Source organism: Berghia stephanieae, chromosome 7 (assembly GCF_034508935.2).
Source record: "Berghia stephanieae isolate SIO BIC M18660-M18661 chromosome 7, UCSD_Bste_1.3, whole genome shotgun sequence".
NCBI classification, from domain to species: domain Eukaryota; kingdom Metazoa; phylum Mollusca; class Gastropoda; order Nudibranchia; family Aeolidiidae; genus Berghia; species Berghia stephanieae.
Genome location: NC_088366.1, coordinates 51,583,501 through 51,598,500, shown reverse-complemented (window position 1 = coordinate 51,598,500; position 15,000 = coordinate 51,583,501). Strand labels below are relative to the sequence as shown.

At 37.5% G+C, this 15,000-nt stretch overlaps 1 protein-coding gene across 5 annotated transcripts in view; it reads left to right on the top strand.

Moving 5' to 3' along the window:
• The first annotated feature begins 5,349 nt into the window (after positions 1-5,349).
• Positions 5,350-15,000, top strand: part of LOC144977446 (uncharacterized) — a 34,495-nt gene continuing 24,844 nt past the window's right edge. Inside the window, exons 1-6 of one of the 5 annotated variants that reach the window (XM_078922677.1) lie at positions 5,492-5,599; positions 6,251-6,327; positions 6,973-7,391; positions 9,297-9,533; positions 11,602-11,703; positions 14,983-15,000. The exon at positions 14,983-15,000 is cut by the window's right edge and continues 99 nt beyond it. In XM_078922677.1, the coding sequence (XP_078778803.1) occupies positions 7,376-7,391; positions 9,297-9,533; positions 11,602-11,703; positions 14,983-15,000 (373 nt within the window). In that variant the 5' untranslated portion in view covers positions 5,492-5,599; positions 6,251-6,327; positions 6,973-7,375. Of the gene's footprint in view, positions 5,600-6,250; positions 6,328-6,950; positions 7,392-9,296; positions 9,534-11,601; positions 11,704-14,982 lie in introns of all 5 variants that reach the window. The other 4 variants (XM_078922674.1, XM_078922678.1, XM_078922679.1 and 1 more) reach the window with 4 other exon arrangements.

Sequence of the window (15,000 nt, the reverse complement as noted above, 5' to 3'; positions counted from 1 at the left end):
CCAAGATGAGGGTCATTTAAATCGATGGATATTTGAAGGACGAGTTTTCTGGCCAAATTCTAAAATATGGATTTTTCCAGAGTACCTCTTATTTCTCATGTCCACAACAGGTTGCATGAGCTCATAGTTCACTTACTAAGAAGTTTTTTGCTAAATGAAGTTATTGCTTTTCTAAAAATTATGTAAAAAAAAAAAAGAGTCTAAGGTCAAATCTAAGGAGAGACCAAAATAACCTAGGCGTCTGTCGCAGTGCAGCGCCGCAAATTAGCTAGGGGCGAGGCGACTTGCTCAAGGCCGGCCACACAGCGCGATGGAGAGTCGAACGCGGTGCCTTCTGGTTACGAAGCTTAGGCCACACCGCTGTGACTCGCTCCCCCACCATGCTGGACAATGTGAGAAAGCAAAGGAAATATAGAGAGTGTCCAAGTTTTGTAATCAGTCAAATATTTCACATAGTATTTTTAACGATTTCAACGAGCGTTAACAAATTAATTATTTGTCGCGATCTGGAAAAACATGAATTTTTGAAAAATTTGGCCAGAAAACTCGTCCTTTAATTTATAACCCCCATGACCCTCTATTGACAAAAAACTCAACAAACCTGGGATTTCAAAGAAGACCTCGAGAATTCCCAGGTTTGAGAGTTTTTGCCAAGATGTGGATATTTCGATATTTGAAGGACGAGTTTTCTGGCCAATTTTTCAAAAATTCATGTATATATATTTCACATAGTACTTTTTAATGACTTCAACGAGCGTTTAACAAATTAATTATTTGTCGCGATCTGGAAAAACATGAATTTTTGAAAAATTGGCCAGAAAACTCGTCCTTCAAATATCGAAATATCCACATCTTGGCAAAAACTCTCAAACCTGGGAACTCTCGAGGTCTTCTTTGAAATCCAAGGTTTGTTGAGTTTTTTGACAATAGAGGGTCATGGGGGTCATAAATTAAAGGACGAGTTTTCTGGCCAAATTTTTAAATAGGTGTTTTTCCAGAGTGGTGAGCGGGTTAAATCCATTTCGTCCAAATTTCCTTTCTCTTTCCCTAGAAGACAATTGCATGAAGGTTTAACGTACTCTGGAAAAACCCATATTAAAAAATTTGGCCAGAAAACTCGTCCTTCAAATATCGATCGATTTAAATGACCCACATCTTGGCAAAAACTCTCAAACCTGGGACTTCGCGAAGTATTCCTTCAAATCCAAGGTTTGAGAGTTTTTGTCAAGATGACGGTCATTTAAATCGGTCGATATTTAAAGGACGAGTTTTCTGGCCAAATTTTTAAATATGAGTTGTTCCAGAGTAAGGCAGATTCGGTTTGGCGTCTTTGATCCCCCGTACAATCCAATAGTCTCTATTATTCTGTTTATTTACAATTGGGTGTTGGAAAATATTACGCCATTGTAATTCTAATTCACTTTGTAATAATATGCATTTAAAATTTTGGCCAGAAAACTCTTCCTTCAAATATCGATCAATTAATATGACCCTTATCTTGTCAAAAAACCCTCAAACCTGGTTCTTTCCTGAAGACGTCGCAAGTCCCAGGTTTGAGAGCTTTTGCCAAGATTAGATTTATATTAAGTAATCTATTTTTTTTGGAGGGGGGGGGGGGCATAATTACTGGCCAAATTTTTAAATACGTGTTTATTTTTTAAAACGGATTACGTCAGCATTTCTGCCTTGCTGTTTGTATTTTCATGTGTGATGGGACCCGTTATTTCCATTCATTTCAGAAACAACTGATGAAGGGGGATCGGTCGTCCTGTATAGATATATGGGATACACTGTGTCAACGACATAACGTGGTCGGTTCATCGAGTTCTTCTTTCATTTTAACAAAGTGACTGAGCTTTTTTTAAAAAAATCATAATTTTAGTTCGAATAGCATTGCATTATGCTGGGTGTCCACAAAATCTAGGTACAAGTGGGAATTTCACTATGCTACAACTTGCAGGGTGTGATTAAATTATAATATAATACTTTGATTCACAGACGTGGACGTCACGTGTTGACATGTTGTGAAAATGATGTTTATTTAAATTCCGACTCAACTATAAACTGTTTTTTTTTTAAGTTAAAAAAAAGAAATGTTATGTGTTATATCCATATATCAAAAATATACGAACATCCTGCACATATCCTGTTTAGATAGTATGCAGATGACGTCACTCAGGCCTTTGTTATTGTTTTTGCCATCCGCGTTTGTGAATTGTTCTCACTAAACTGTATTAACCAGACTATAAAAGTTCATGGTTACACAGAGTTTGTGTGTTGGTCCGTTATACTTCCGGATGGCAATGTTGTGAACTCTTTGGCCAAGCGCATTCTATCTATAGTGATTTGTTGATGGTGTTAGTATGAGGTATATTCTTGAGGGATCAGAGTGGTTGAAACATTCATTCATGAAATCAGGTAAGTTCTAATAATAATAATAATAATAATAATAATAATAATATATAATAATAATAATAATAATAATAATAATAATAATAATATAATAATAATAATAATAATAATAATAATAATAATAATATAATAATAATAATAATAATAATAATATAATAATAATAATAATAATAATAATAATAATAAATAATAATATAAATAATAATAATAATAATAATAATTATAAATCTTTATTGTCCATAAATATGGCAATTTGTCATTTAGTTACACTTGTTATAACGTTAAACGATAACTGTAACATTGAACAGATATTTCACTCCTACTTATTCTCTCTCTCTCTCTCTCTCTCTCTCTCTCTCTCTCTCTCTCTCTCTCTCTCTCTCTCTCTCTCTCCCTCTCTCTCTTCCTCTCTTTCTTTCTTTCTATAATATTATAGGATAGATTTTGTTCCCCAGCGCCTCAAAACGGGTTTATTTCGAATTCGTTTTCATTTATTGTTCATTGAAAATTCTAATTGAGTGGGGAGCAAAAGCCGTGACGTCACACATTCCTCTCTTCCGGTTCAAAGCTCCTTAGAAGTGTTTCGCTACTCTGCGGATAATGAATAATTAATGAAAAGCTTACGCATTGAATCATAACGTGGAATAACTTATTATATATTTATTAGAAGGATGCATAGATAGTTCGAGGTTGACGTCACTCGTGTCTTTTTTGCCATCCGCGTTCATGAGTAATTCTCACTAAACTGTATTAACCAGACTATGAAAGTGCATGGTAACACATGGTTTTGTGTGTTGGTCCGTTATACTTACGGATGGCAATGTTGTTTATTTCTTAGCCAAGTGCATACTATCTATATATTTATTAGCAGGATAGGCTAGAGACAGATTGTATAGGCGGATTCGTTTGATTACGGGGCGAATAAAGCGACGACCATCATATCTTATTCATGCTAGAAACAAAGTTGCCATTCCTCTCTGAAAACAGATAATCAGGTACACAATGTATGTATGTATGAATGTATCCATTCCTCCGGCCGACAGGTTTCACACTTCCACTGAGATTGGAATCAGTACTTTGACATCGGTATGTGGTCTAGTGGTATGACACTCGCTTTCGGATTGGAAGGTCCTGGGTTCGAGCCTCGCTCGACGCATAGTTGAGTCCTTGGAAAAGACTCTTTACTCTCATTATCTCACCGTACTCAGGTGTAAAATGAGTACCTGGCCGTTAACAGCGTTGCCTTTGTCCGAAAAATTGTAATATCGCCTAACAGGCGTCATGTCTCGTCCTACGTGTTAAATGTTGCTCTTGACCAGTGAACCCTTGTAAAGGGCTTTGAGCACGTTAAGTGGATATTGCGCTATATAAAAGCTCAATATCGCATTATTTAATAGTTCTAGATTAGAACCAACACGGGGGCCTGACACCAAATGACCTCGTTCCAGCTGTCTCCATTTCTACAAACTGTTTGCTTATCTAAAGCTGTTGGTTGGGCTGCGATTAGGAATCTAATTCAGACCTGCCTACTGCTATGAATAATCCGTAGAATTCGAAATTTTTGGCTTCAAGTTCAGAACTTAACGAGCATCTCTAAGTCTCATTAACCCTCTCCACACCAACTGCATAAAAATCGTAACACGACGATACATTGAACATTTTTCTTAATCAGATTTGTTATTGTACATCACAAAATATTTATGAAAAATATTTGTTTAAAAAGCTTGTTATGCTGCGCAGAAATATGTATCCATATCTAGTATATAGGGAATGAGATTAGCGGAAGAGTAGCGTCCCTTGATTGGACGTCACCTTACAGAGAGAACGTCAATTTGTTTTTGAAGTGTCTCAAGCCGCTTTCACCGGAAGCGAGGACGAGAGACGCATGCGCACAACCAACATGACGTTCTCTCTCTAATAACTTTTCCGCCGGTGACGTCACAGACTATGGGCGACGTCCAATCAAGGGAAGCTACTCTTCCGCTAATCTCATTCCCTATATACGTATTTTTCATGAATTTGAGTGTGAAATGTCAAGTTCTGTGTTGGGTAGGTATCTATAACATTTCTGGAAAAATCATGAATATAGTCGGTAAGTAGAGAGTTAAAAATTATTTGAAAATAAAAGTTGATGTCAGACTACATAATTTAAAGGATTTTTGATGTCTTATTTAATCATTGGAAGGGTAACTTGTTGATTTTAATAGTTAATTATAGTGAATGTGTTTTTTTATTTCCTAAAAACTTCGATGTTTTTAAATTTTCAAGTAGACAGGTCAGCTAATGGGAACTATCTACAGTTTATCTCGGTAGATCTATATATAAATTCCTGATGCTTATCTCCCAACGTGAAAACAATCTGAACTGACCCGGTCTCACAATGGCATACATAGCCTGTGCCATCGGCTAATGACGAAAGGACGTTAGCGCTGTGGAGTTAGTTTTGAGAACTATGGTTGGAAATCTGTTTGAAATTTTAAGGATTTGTTTTATGTTTCAATTTCATAATTCTACATTTCTGATAGTGTTATAATATTGTACATTAACAACTCGTACATGACCGAGTTAGTATTTTGCGCCGAGAATCGGGGATTCCCATATATTTTAAATAGCTCATGTTTTGTTTACGTTGACATTTACGTCCTTTTACCATTATATGACGTCAGTATGCCGTGTACTCTTGAAACAAAACAAAACAAAAGACGTATTTAATATTTTGGCCAGAAAACTAAATTCGATCCTTCAAATATCGATCGATTTAAATGACCCTCATCTTGTCAAAAAAAAACAAAAAACAAAAACAAAACAAACCCAGCGCTCAAACCTTGTTTGTTCTTCCTTAAAGACTTTGTGAAGTCCCAGGTTTGTGAGTTTTAGGCATTTTATTCGATCGATTATTGAAGGACGAGTTTTCTGGCAAAATTTTAAAATACCGGCAGAATGGATATGCAAAGATAATACAATCCTTTAACTTAATTTGACATTTTTCTTTTCGCACCGACTGTTTTGTTTCATTTTAGAATGATGCAAAGTGGTGCAGGCTGGAATATTTATCTAGTTAATTTAAAACAACAAACTTCGTTAGTATCGAGTGACTTGTGTGTTCATCTTTGAATAATCTTTCGTTTGTTCTAGATAGAACTGTGGATGGAATTCACCAAAAGTGACTAGCTAACATTCTGAAAAGGTGTTCATAAAAGAAACAGTGTCAGACAAAAAAAAAAGTAGTCTTTAGGAACCAATAGGGCCCATGGAGCCGGAGTTTATCCCTGTTTCTATAGAGTGAGACGGACAATAACAATTGCTTGCTATCCTTTGGATAGGACGCTAGTCTATCTCAAAGTAGTTTCCACCAGATCTAACAGCACCAGCAACCCAATCACGTCTGGGTGGACAAGGCGGATCAGGAAAATTAATCCTATCTGAATCCGGGATCAAACTTTGTCCCTTTACGCGTGAAGAGAGTGCTATACCAAATGAATTATTGGTACGCCCAATGTGAGACAAAACAGAAAGAGAAAAAAAATACCCCAAAAAATAACTTGCCTCGACTGGGGTTCGAACATCAGACAACCTGATCGGGTCTGCCGCTATATATTTCATACACAACTTTTTAGATTGAAAAAAATATTAGGAATCGTCTGCTACAAAATTTGTTACTTTCAATGACTCTCATCCAGGTAAAAACTCTCAAACCTGGGACTTCTTTAAGGAAGACCTCGGGAAGTCCCAAGTTTGAGGGTTTTTGCCAAGGTGAGGGTCGTTTTGATAGGTGGATATTTGATGGACGAATTTTCTGGTCAAAATTTATTTTAAACACGCGTCCTCTTTTTATCAGAGTAACGTCATCTGGGGTAACTTTGCCTCAAGGGAAAACTTTGTCTCTGTGATTTGGAGTATTTTGAATAAACTCAGGTATGTTGTGGTATTGCACTGTGACCCGGAAGGTCCCGAGTTCGAGCCCCACTTCAGGCACGTTCCTTTTTTTTTTATTGTGCAAGATTATTAATCCCCCAATTTGCTCATTTGGACAACATGGGTGATTCCTGTTGACATCCGACATCTTGTTTGATGGATTATCTATATTCCTTCATGGAATGCCTAGGCGACGAAATCTTATGATGTCGTGGTGGAAGGACATCATTATTTATTTTTGCAGTTATTGCACCCGGTAAATGACTTGAATGGAAATTATTGCCATAAAACTAAAAAAGTAATCCATCAGAGCCATTGGGCTTGGACCCATAGAGACGGAGTTTATCCCGGTTTCTATACCGTGAAACGGACAATACCAGTTGCTTGCTATCCTTTGGATAGGACGCTATTCTATCGCAAAGTACTTTCCACCAAATCTAACAGACTCAGCTACCCATTCACTGTTGGATAACAGGGGGGATCAGAAAAAAAAAATCGACTGCAGCCGGGATCGATTCGATCTTGGTTCCGATGCGCACGAAGCGAGTGCTCTACCAACTGAGCTATCGGGACCCCCAGCCACGAAACTAAATAATCAATCTCGTAATGTTCCAAAATTCAAGAGGCAAAGTTTTCCCCCTTTAGGCAAAATAACCCCAGTTGACGGTAACGAAATACAGTTACGTTAATTGCTTTTTGTATAACTAATTCTTTGATAACAATGGGATCCATGTTTTGATAACCCTTGATTGTGCTATCGTGTTTGTGGTTCGGACATTGATGGAATCTTTCAAGGATCCTAGAACTAAAAACCCAATGCGACATCATAATCACAAATTATGGGATTGTTAATAAATACGCTACAATATCCGGTTAAAAGTTTGTTGTAGTCACAAATTCATACCAGGTTCGAATCCAGTAAATTCGACGGTTTAAAATATCAAAACGGTTAAAAATCTTAAATGAAGACATTTTAAGCCTTAAATAATTTCACCTAATCCAATCTGTGCAAAGACACATCATAGTAGACGCATAGTGTGACGTCATCATGGACAGGGTAGCAGGTACGTTTTTTTTGTCTCTTTCTAGTCATGGGATGACACTGGCCAAAATTTTACGTCAAAAACAGTCTATGACCACGGAAAACCTCAAAAAGTCTTGAGTTGCATTCAGTACTTCAACCACTGTAAAGTGAGTTCTATATCAACTGAGCTATTGAGACCCCCTGAGCTATTGAGACCCCCTGTGCTATTGAGACCCCTTGAGCTATTGAGACCCCCTGAGCTATTGAGACCCCCTGAGCTATTGAGACTCCCTGAGCTATTGAGACCCCCTGAGCTATTGAGACCCCCTGAGCTATTGAGACTCCCTGAGCTATTGAGACCCCCTGAGCTATTGAGACTCCCTGAGCTATTGAGACTCCCTGAGCTATTGAGACCCCTTACCTACCGAGACCCCATAAACTATTAAGACCCCTGAGCTATTAAGACTCCCTGAGCTATTGAGACCCCTTGAGCTACCGAGACCCCATAAACTATTAAGACTCCTGAACTATTGAGACCCCCTGGGCTATTGAGACTCTCTGACTCTCTGCACTATCAAGACCCCCCCTGAGCTATTGAGATATTGAGACACCAAATCTGTACATAACTCTTGTTGCTACTTAGTGGTCTTGTGGTATGACACACTCTCTCTGACCATTAGATTCCTGGTTCGAGCCCCGTTGTGACTGGTGCAACATTGAGTCTCTGGAAAAGACTCTGTATCCACATTCTTAGGTAGGTCCTGGGATCGAATCAGGAGCGGTGCATAGTTGAGTCCTTGGAAAAGGCTCTATACTCACATTCTTTCACCCTACTCTGGTGTAAAATGAGTACCTGGCTGTTAACAGCGTTCTCTCTGTCCGAAAATAAAACCCATTGTGATATCGCCTAACAGTCGTCATGTCTCGTCCTACGTGTTAAGCGTTGGTCTATTAGCCTAAGGGCTCTGAGGGACTACACTTCGGCGGCTATGTGGTCTTGTGGTCAGGCACTCGCATTCGCGATCGGAACGCATAGTTGAGTCCTTGGAATAATCTCTTCACTCACACTATCTCACCGAACTCAGGTGTAAAATTAGTAGCTGTCCGTTAACAGCGTTGTCTCTGTCTGAAAAATAATTTCAGGCGTGTTGAAAAAATTATTGTAATATCGCCTAACAGGCGTCATGTCTCGTTCTACATGTTTCGTGTTGCTGTTGGTCAGGGACCTTTTGTAAAACGCTTTGAGCAGTTTAATTTTTTTAAATAGTTTTTTAAAATTATGTATTATGTCAATGGGAGCGATCTTTTTTCATATTTTCGTCCCATCGAGTCATCAGTCACATGATTTGTTGATGTCCAACGATTGGACATTTCTTCACGATGCTTTGTTTATGAAAGTTCTAAACATACCCATGTGTCAAGCTGAACAGAATGACCAATCGTGATGTTAGATATTTCAAAAGCTGTGAATACTTTTCATTATGTAGGTCACTTTAAGCACATTTTGCAATGTGACCAATGACGTCGAGCACATGAAAAGGGAATATAGATAATGCCATTGATTTTTCATTTTTTAATCTAATAATAATAATAATAATAATAATAATAATAATAATAATAATAATAATAATAATAATAATAATATAATAATAATAATAATGATAATAAATAATAATAAATAATAATAATAATAATATAATAATAATAATAATAATAATAATAAATGATGATGATGATGATGATGATAATAATAATAATAATAATAATATAATAATATAATAATAATAATAATAATAATAATAATAATAATAATAATAATAATAATAATAATAATAATAATAATAATAGATCTTTATTGTCCATAAATAATATGGCAATTTGTCATTTAGTTACATTTGTTATAACGTTTTATGATAACTAAAACATTGAACATCTGTCTTCAAAGCATTCCGTCGAGGGTCAAAGTTCGCCAGCAACGGCAAACGCAGGTCTGTCTCCTGGACTATAAACAACACAGGCCCCAACGAGGGCCCGGACAAAGATGAGGCCCGGCCCAATAACATTGGTGGTGGTGGTGGCGAGGGGGAGGATAAGACGAAAGAGAAAGAGAAGGAAGCGGGCAGTGATCTGAAGGAGATCGGCCTGTGGTATGGAGGATCAATGGTCATCAATACACTCGTTGGTAGGTAGCAATTAGTCATCAATACACATCTGTCATCATCAATCTACATTCTATCATCATCTCATCATCATCATCATCATCATCATCCATCTTCTCATCATCATCGTCGTTGTCATCATCATCATTATCATCACCATCTTCATCATCATCATCGTCGTTGTCATCATCATCATGATCATCATCATCATCATCATCATCATCATCATCATGATGATCATCATCATCATCATCATCATCATCATCAACAACATCATTATTATCATCATCATCATCTTCGTAATCGTCGTCGTCGTCATATCATCATCATCACCATATCATCAACGTCGTCGTTTTTGAGCTCCTATACATATCCAATTCACGCTTCACTCAAAGCGCTTTACAAGGGGTCCCAAGTCAACGGTAACACTTAAAATGTAGAACAAGACATGACGCCTGTTAGGCGAAATTATATTATATATTTTTTTGGACTGAGACAATGCTGTTAACGACCAGGTATTCATTGTACATCTGAGTCCGGTGAGAGAATGTGAGTAAAGAGCATTTTCCAGGGACTCAGCTATGCGACGCTCAGAGCGGGACTCGAACCCTGGACCTTCTAATCCAGGCCAGTGTCATACACCACAAGACTACATAGTAACGAACTGGGTGTGTACTGGGATGCTTCAATTTCTTCTCACAAAATTTCTTTCATGTGTTGAATTCATACATACATTATGTCTTTGAACTACTGCAATTATTACAACCGATAAGGGGCACACCCTCACACACACACACACACAAGATGACTATGACACACCCTCACACACACACACAATGACACACAACTGTGTCATTGCCTACACACATTCCAAGCGTGTTTATTTTGCGTCATGTTTATTCCCACGCCATGACTGTAAATAAATAATATCAAATACGGAATATTTGTGTGGTCTCATAGGTTAAGCGGTACGACTGTGATTTATTTGTCATGGCCGACACATAGATAGATAGACATCAAGCGATGTTAAACGTGGTCAGTGGTCGTATGGGTGACAATGATTTGAAAAAAAATCTGGCAATAACTATTAGTTCATGGCTGACTCTTAATATGCACAGACACACACAAACACACACACACATACACACACACACACAAATACATACATACACAGTAATACATACACAAACAAACACACACAAATACATACATACACAGTAATACATACACAAACAAACACACACACAGAAATACATACAAACACACAAACACACACACAGATATTATATAATGTGAAAGGGAAAGAGCCTGTTGGAATGGGGCTATTGCGGTATACGATTGTAATTTCTTGTTATTATTCCTTTTCTCATTATTATTATTATTATTATTATTATTATTATTATATTATTATTATTATTATTATTATTATTATTATTATTATTATTATTATTATTATTATTATTATTATTATTATTATTATTATTATTATTATTATTATTATTATTATTATTATTATTATTATTATTATTTATTATTATTATTATTATTTTATTTATTATTTATTATTATTATTATTATTATTATTATTATTATTATTATTATTATTATTATTATTATTATTATTATTATTATTATTTATTATCTCCGTGAGTCAAGTCCGCCGTGCATCAAGTCGCAGATGCATATACCCAATTCTTATAGCATCTACTTGTTCGAATGGAAATCTCAAAAAATGACGCAACATATTATTATTGTCCATTACAACAATTTTAAACTAGTTTAACCCTCTCCTTACCACCTACAGTATAATCGTCACATTTGTTACGACACAATACACATTTTTTCTTATTCAGATTTATTTTGTACACCACAATGATCTTTGTTTAATCAATAAGAACATAAAGTTGTTTTGTAGAGAGATTGTTTCAGTTTAAAAAATCAATTTTTCTGCTGGGTAAGCCTGCTGCCATTTTGGGAAAATACTGAAAATGGTCGGTAAGGAGAGAGTTAACTAATGTTAAACCATAAGTGGGTTGGATCGACCTGCATATATGTACATGTTGGTCAAGTCCAAACATACATCCATTTCAGGTCCTGGAATCTTTGGCACTCCAAAGGGAGTCCTGGCAGGTGTAGGGTCAGTCGGGATGTCACTGGTCATCTGGACTTTCTCTGGGATATTCAGCATGTGTGGTCAGTAGTCTTCTTGATTGTCAATACGATTCAATAGTCTGATGTCACGCCGCCCGGCAACGGCGGCCATCATGGTTCTAAACAAAGAAAATCATTACTTTTTATTTTTCATGCTGGCTCGAACTTTGCCTATGTCTTGTGATCAGAATGTGTAAAAGTCAAAACATGATCAAATTTATGTGGTTTTTTTCCCTCTGGATACCCTTAATGCTCGCCGGAGAAATATTTCATACGGGCGTCCGCCATTGTTCCGATAGTTTAGAGCCAGTGTTACTAAGTTACCACGCGTCATTAGGAAGGAAGTGACGTTACGACTGTTGAAGAGTATTGTTTATTATCACAAGTTCAAAAGTTTATTCAATCACAGATGGGCGGTATGTAGATGGAAGGGGTCAAAGGTGACATAGTTGAGTCTTTGGAAAAGGATCTTTAATCACATTCTCTCACCGTACTCAGGTGTTAAATGAGTACCTGGTCGTTAACAGCGTTAACTCTGTCCTAAAAGAATTGTAATATCAACTAACAGGAGTCATGTTAAGTTCTGATGTTCGCCAGGGACCCCATGTAAACCTCTTTAAGCACGTCTAGCGGATAATACGCTATATAAAATCTCAATTTAATTTTTAACTTATCGGAACGGGCATACTTCGCATGATATGATTTTAGGTAAAATACGCACAACACCCATCAACGGGATATAACGAAAACAACACAAAAAATTATGAGTAACCTTGAACGTTTATATTATTATTGATAGAATTTAGCGGGAACTTAACGTAAAAATGGTTGGCTAAAAACAATATCAAATAGTTGAGTAACGTCAATTTCGTTCCTTTTATACAAATATTTTTTTTCAAATTGACTTCAATCATGGTTAAACATTTGCTTCTCAGAGCCATAAGGAAAACGAAGCCAGATATTATCCCGCTTCATTCAAATAGCGTTATGTGGAGATTAGCAGTTGTTTATTATCTTTGGACAGGACATTAGTCTGTCAAAGTAAAACAAAACAGACCCTCAACCACATTTGTGACCCGCCGTATCAAAGCGGTATTATGTCGGGATCCACTCGTTAAGGGAATTGAATTCATAGCGACAAATATCCAACTTGGGTTTAATTTCTGTACGTTATTCTGGAGTATAACGACTATTTCTTGCATTGCAAAAACTTCTAAGCTTCAATTACTCATCATTCTATCTCTAAATTCACTTCTTGGGGTTTGAATCATCCCGACATAATACCATTTTGCGACGGAGGGTCACATTTAAGAGAACTGATTACCTAATCACTACTTGGAAAATGAGGGGAGACTAAAGAGGGGAAAGGTCAGAATAAATATCGAATACAATCAGTATCGATTCTATTCTCTTTGCTTGTGAGTCTAAAGTTAGGGTGTGTCATTTTTAAGAAACCCGCCGAAACCCGACGAATCTCGACAAAGTTATGGGAAGTAGGTAGTATCGGAGAGTGAACCTAGAACTCAGGGAAGTGTACACCATTGGGGAGTGAACCTTGGACTGAGTTTCGGCGGGTTTCGTAAAAAAGAACTAGTGCTTTTTTACGAAACCCACCGAAACCCGGCAAAACCCGACAATATCAAGCAAAGTTATGGGAAGTAGACAATTGTGGGGAGTGAATCCGAGACTCAGGGAAGTGTACACAAGTCGGGAGTGAACCTGAGACTAAGGTTATCGGCGGGTTTCGGCGGGTTTCGTAAAAAAGAATTAGTGCTTTTTTACGAAACCCGCCGAAACCCGCCGAAACCCGCCGAATCCGACAAAGTTATGGGAAGTAGGTAGCAGTGGAGAGTGAACCTGGAACTCAGGAAAGTGTACACCATTGGGGAGTGAACCTGGGACTGGGTTTCGTAGAAAAGCACTGATTGCTTTTTTACGAAACCCGCCGAAACCCGCCGATAACCTCAGTCTCAGGTTCACTCCCGACTGGTGTACACTTTCCTGAGTCTCGGGTTCACTCCCCACAGTTGTCTACTTCCCATAACTTTGCTGGATATTGTCGGGTTTCGCCCAGTTTCGGGGGGTTTCGTCCGGTTTCGTAAAAAAGCACTAATTCTTTTTTACGAAACCCGCCGAAACCCAGTCCCAGGTTCACTCCCCAATGGTTTACACTTCCCTGAGTTCCAGGTTCACTCCCCACTGCTACCTACTTCCCATAACTTTGTCGGGATTCGTCGGGTTTCGGCGGGTTTCGTAAAAAAGTTACACCGTAAAGTTAAACCAACTGAAATATCGATACTACAAAACTGCATTGAATAAATTTATATAAAGTGCATTTATATAGAGCAATGTCCACTCAACGTACTCAAAGCACTTTACAAGCGGTCCCTAGCCAACAACAACACTCCAACACGAGACATGATGTCTATCAGGCGATGTCACATTTTTTCGGACAGACAACTCTGTTAATGGCCAGGTACTCCTTTTACACATATGTATGGTGAGAGAAGGGAACAAAGAGACTTTTCCAAGGACTCAACTATTCGCCGCTCAGAGCAGGCCTTGAACCCTGGTCTAACGATAATATAAAAGAGCTAAGACAATGCCAAAGGTGTAAAACAATATCAAAGACTCAGACGATACCAATATGCTAAGCAAAACGATACCAATACACTAAGACGATACCAATATGCTGAGACGATACCAAGGTGCTGAGATAATACTAAGGGATAAGAGAATACCAAAGTGCTTAGACACTACGAAGGTGCTTATACAACACCAAAGGGCTATGACAAAACCAAAGTGCTTAGACAATACCAAGAGTCAAAGACAATACCAAAGTGCTTAGACAACACCAAGAGTCAAAGACGATACCAAAGTGCTTAGACAATTCCAAGATCCAAGACAAAACCACAGTGCTTAGACAATACCAAGAGTCAAAGACGATACCAAAGTGCTTAGACAAGACCAAGAGTCAACGACAATGTCAAAGGTATAAAACAAAACCCAAGAGCTAAGACAATACCGTTGGGCAAAGACAATAACAAAGTGTGCCGACAATACCAAGAGTCAATGACTATACCAAAGGTGTAAAACAATATCAAAGGGCTGAGGCAATACCACAATGCTAAGACAATACTTAAGTGTTAAGACAATACCAAAGAGTTCAGAAAATACCAAGGGGCTAAAATAATACCTAAGAGCGCAGACAGTACAAAACGCTTAGACAATACCAAGGATCTTAGACAATACCAAAGTGCCAAGTAACGTTTACGTCATTCATCATAATATTATTGTCTCCATCCATTCTTACTATTTCAGCGGCTCTGTGTTTTGCCG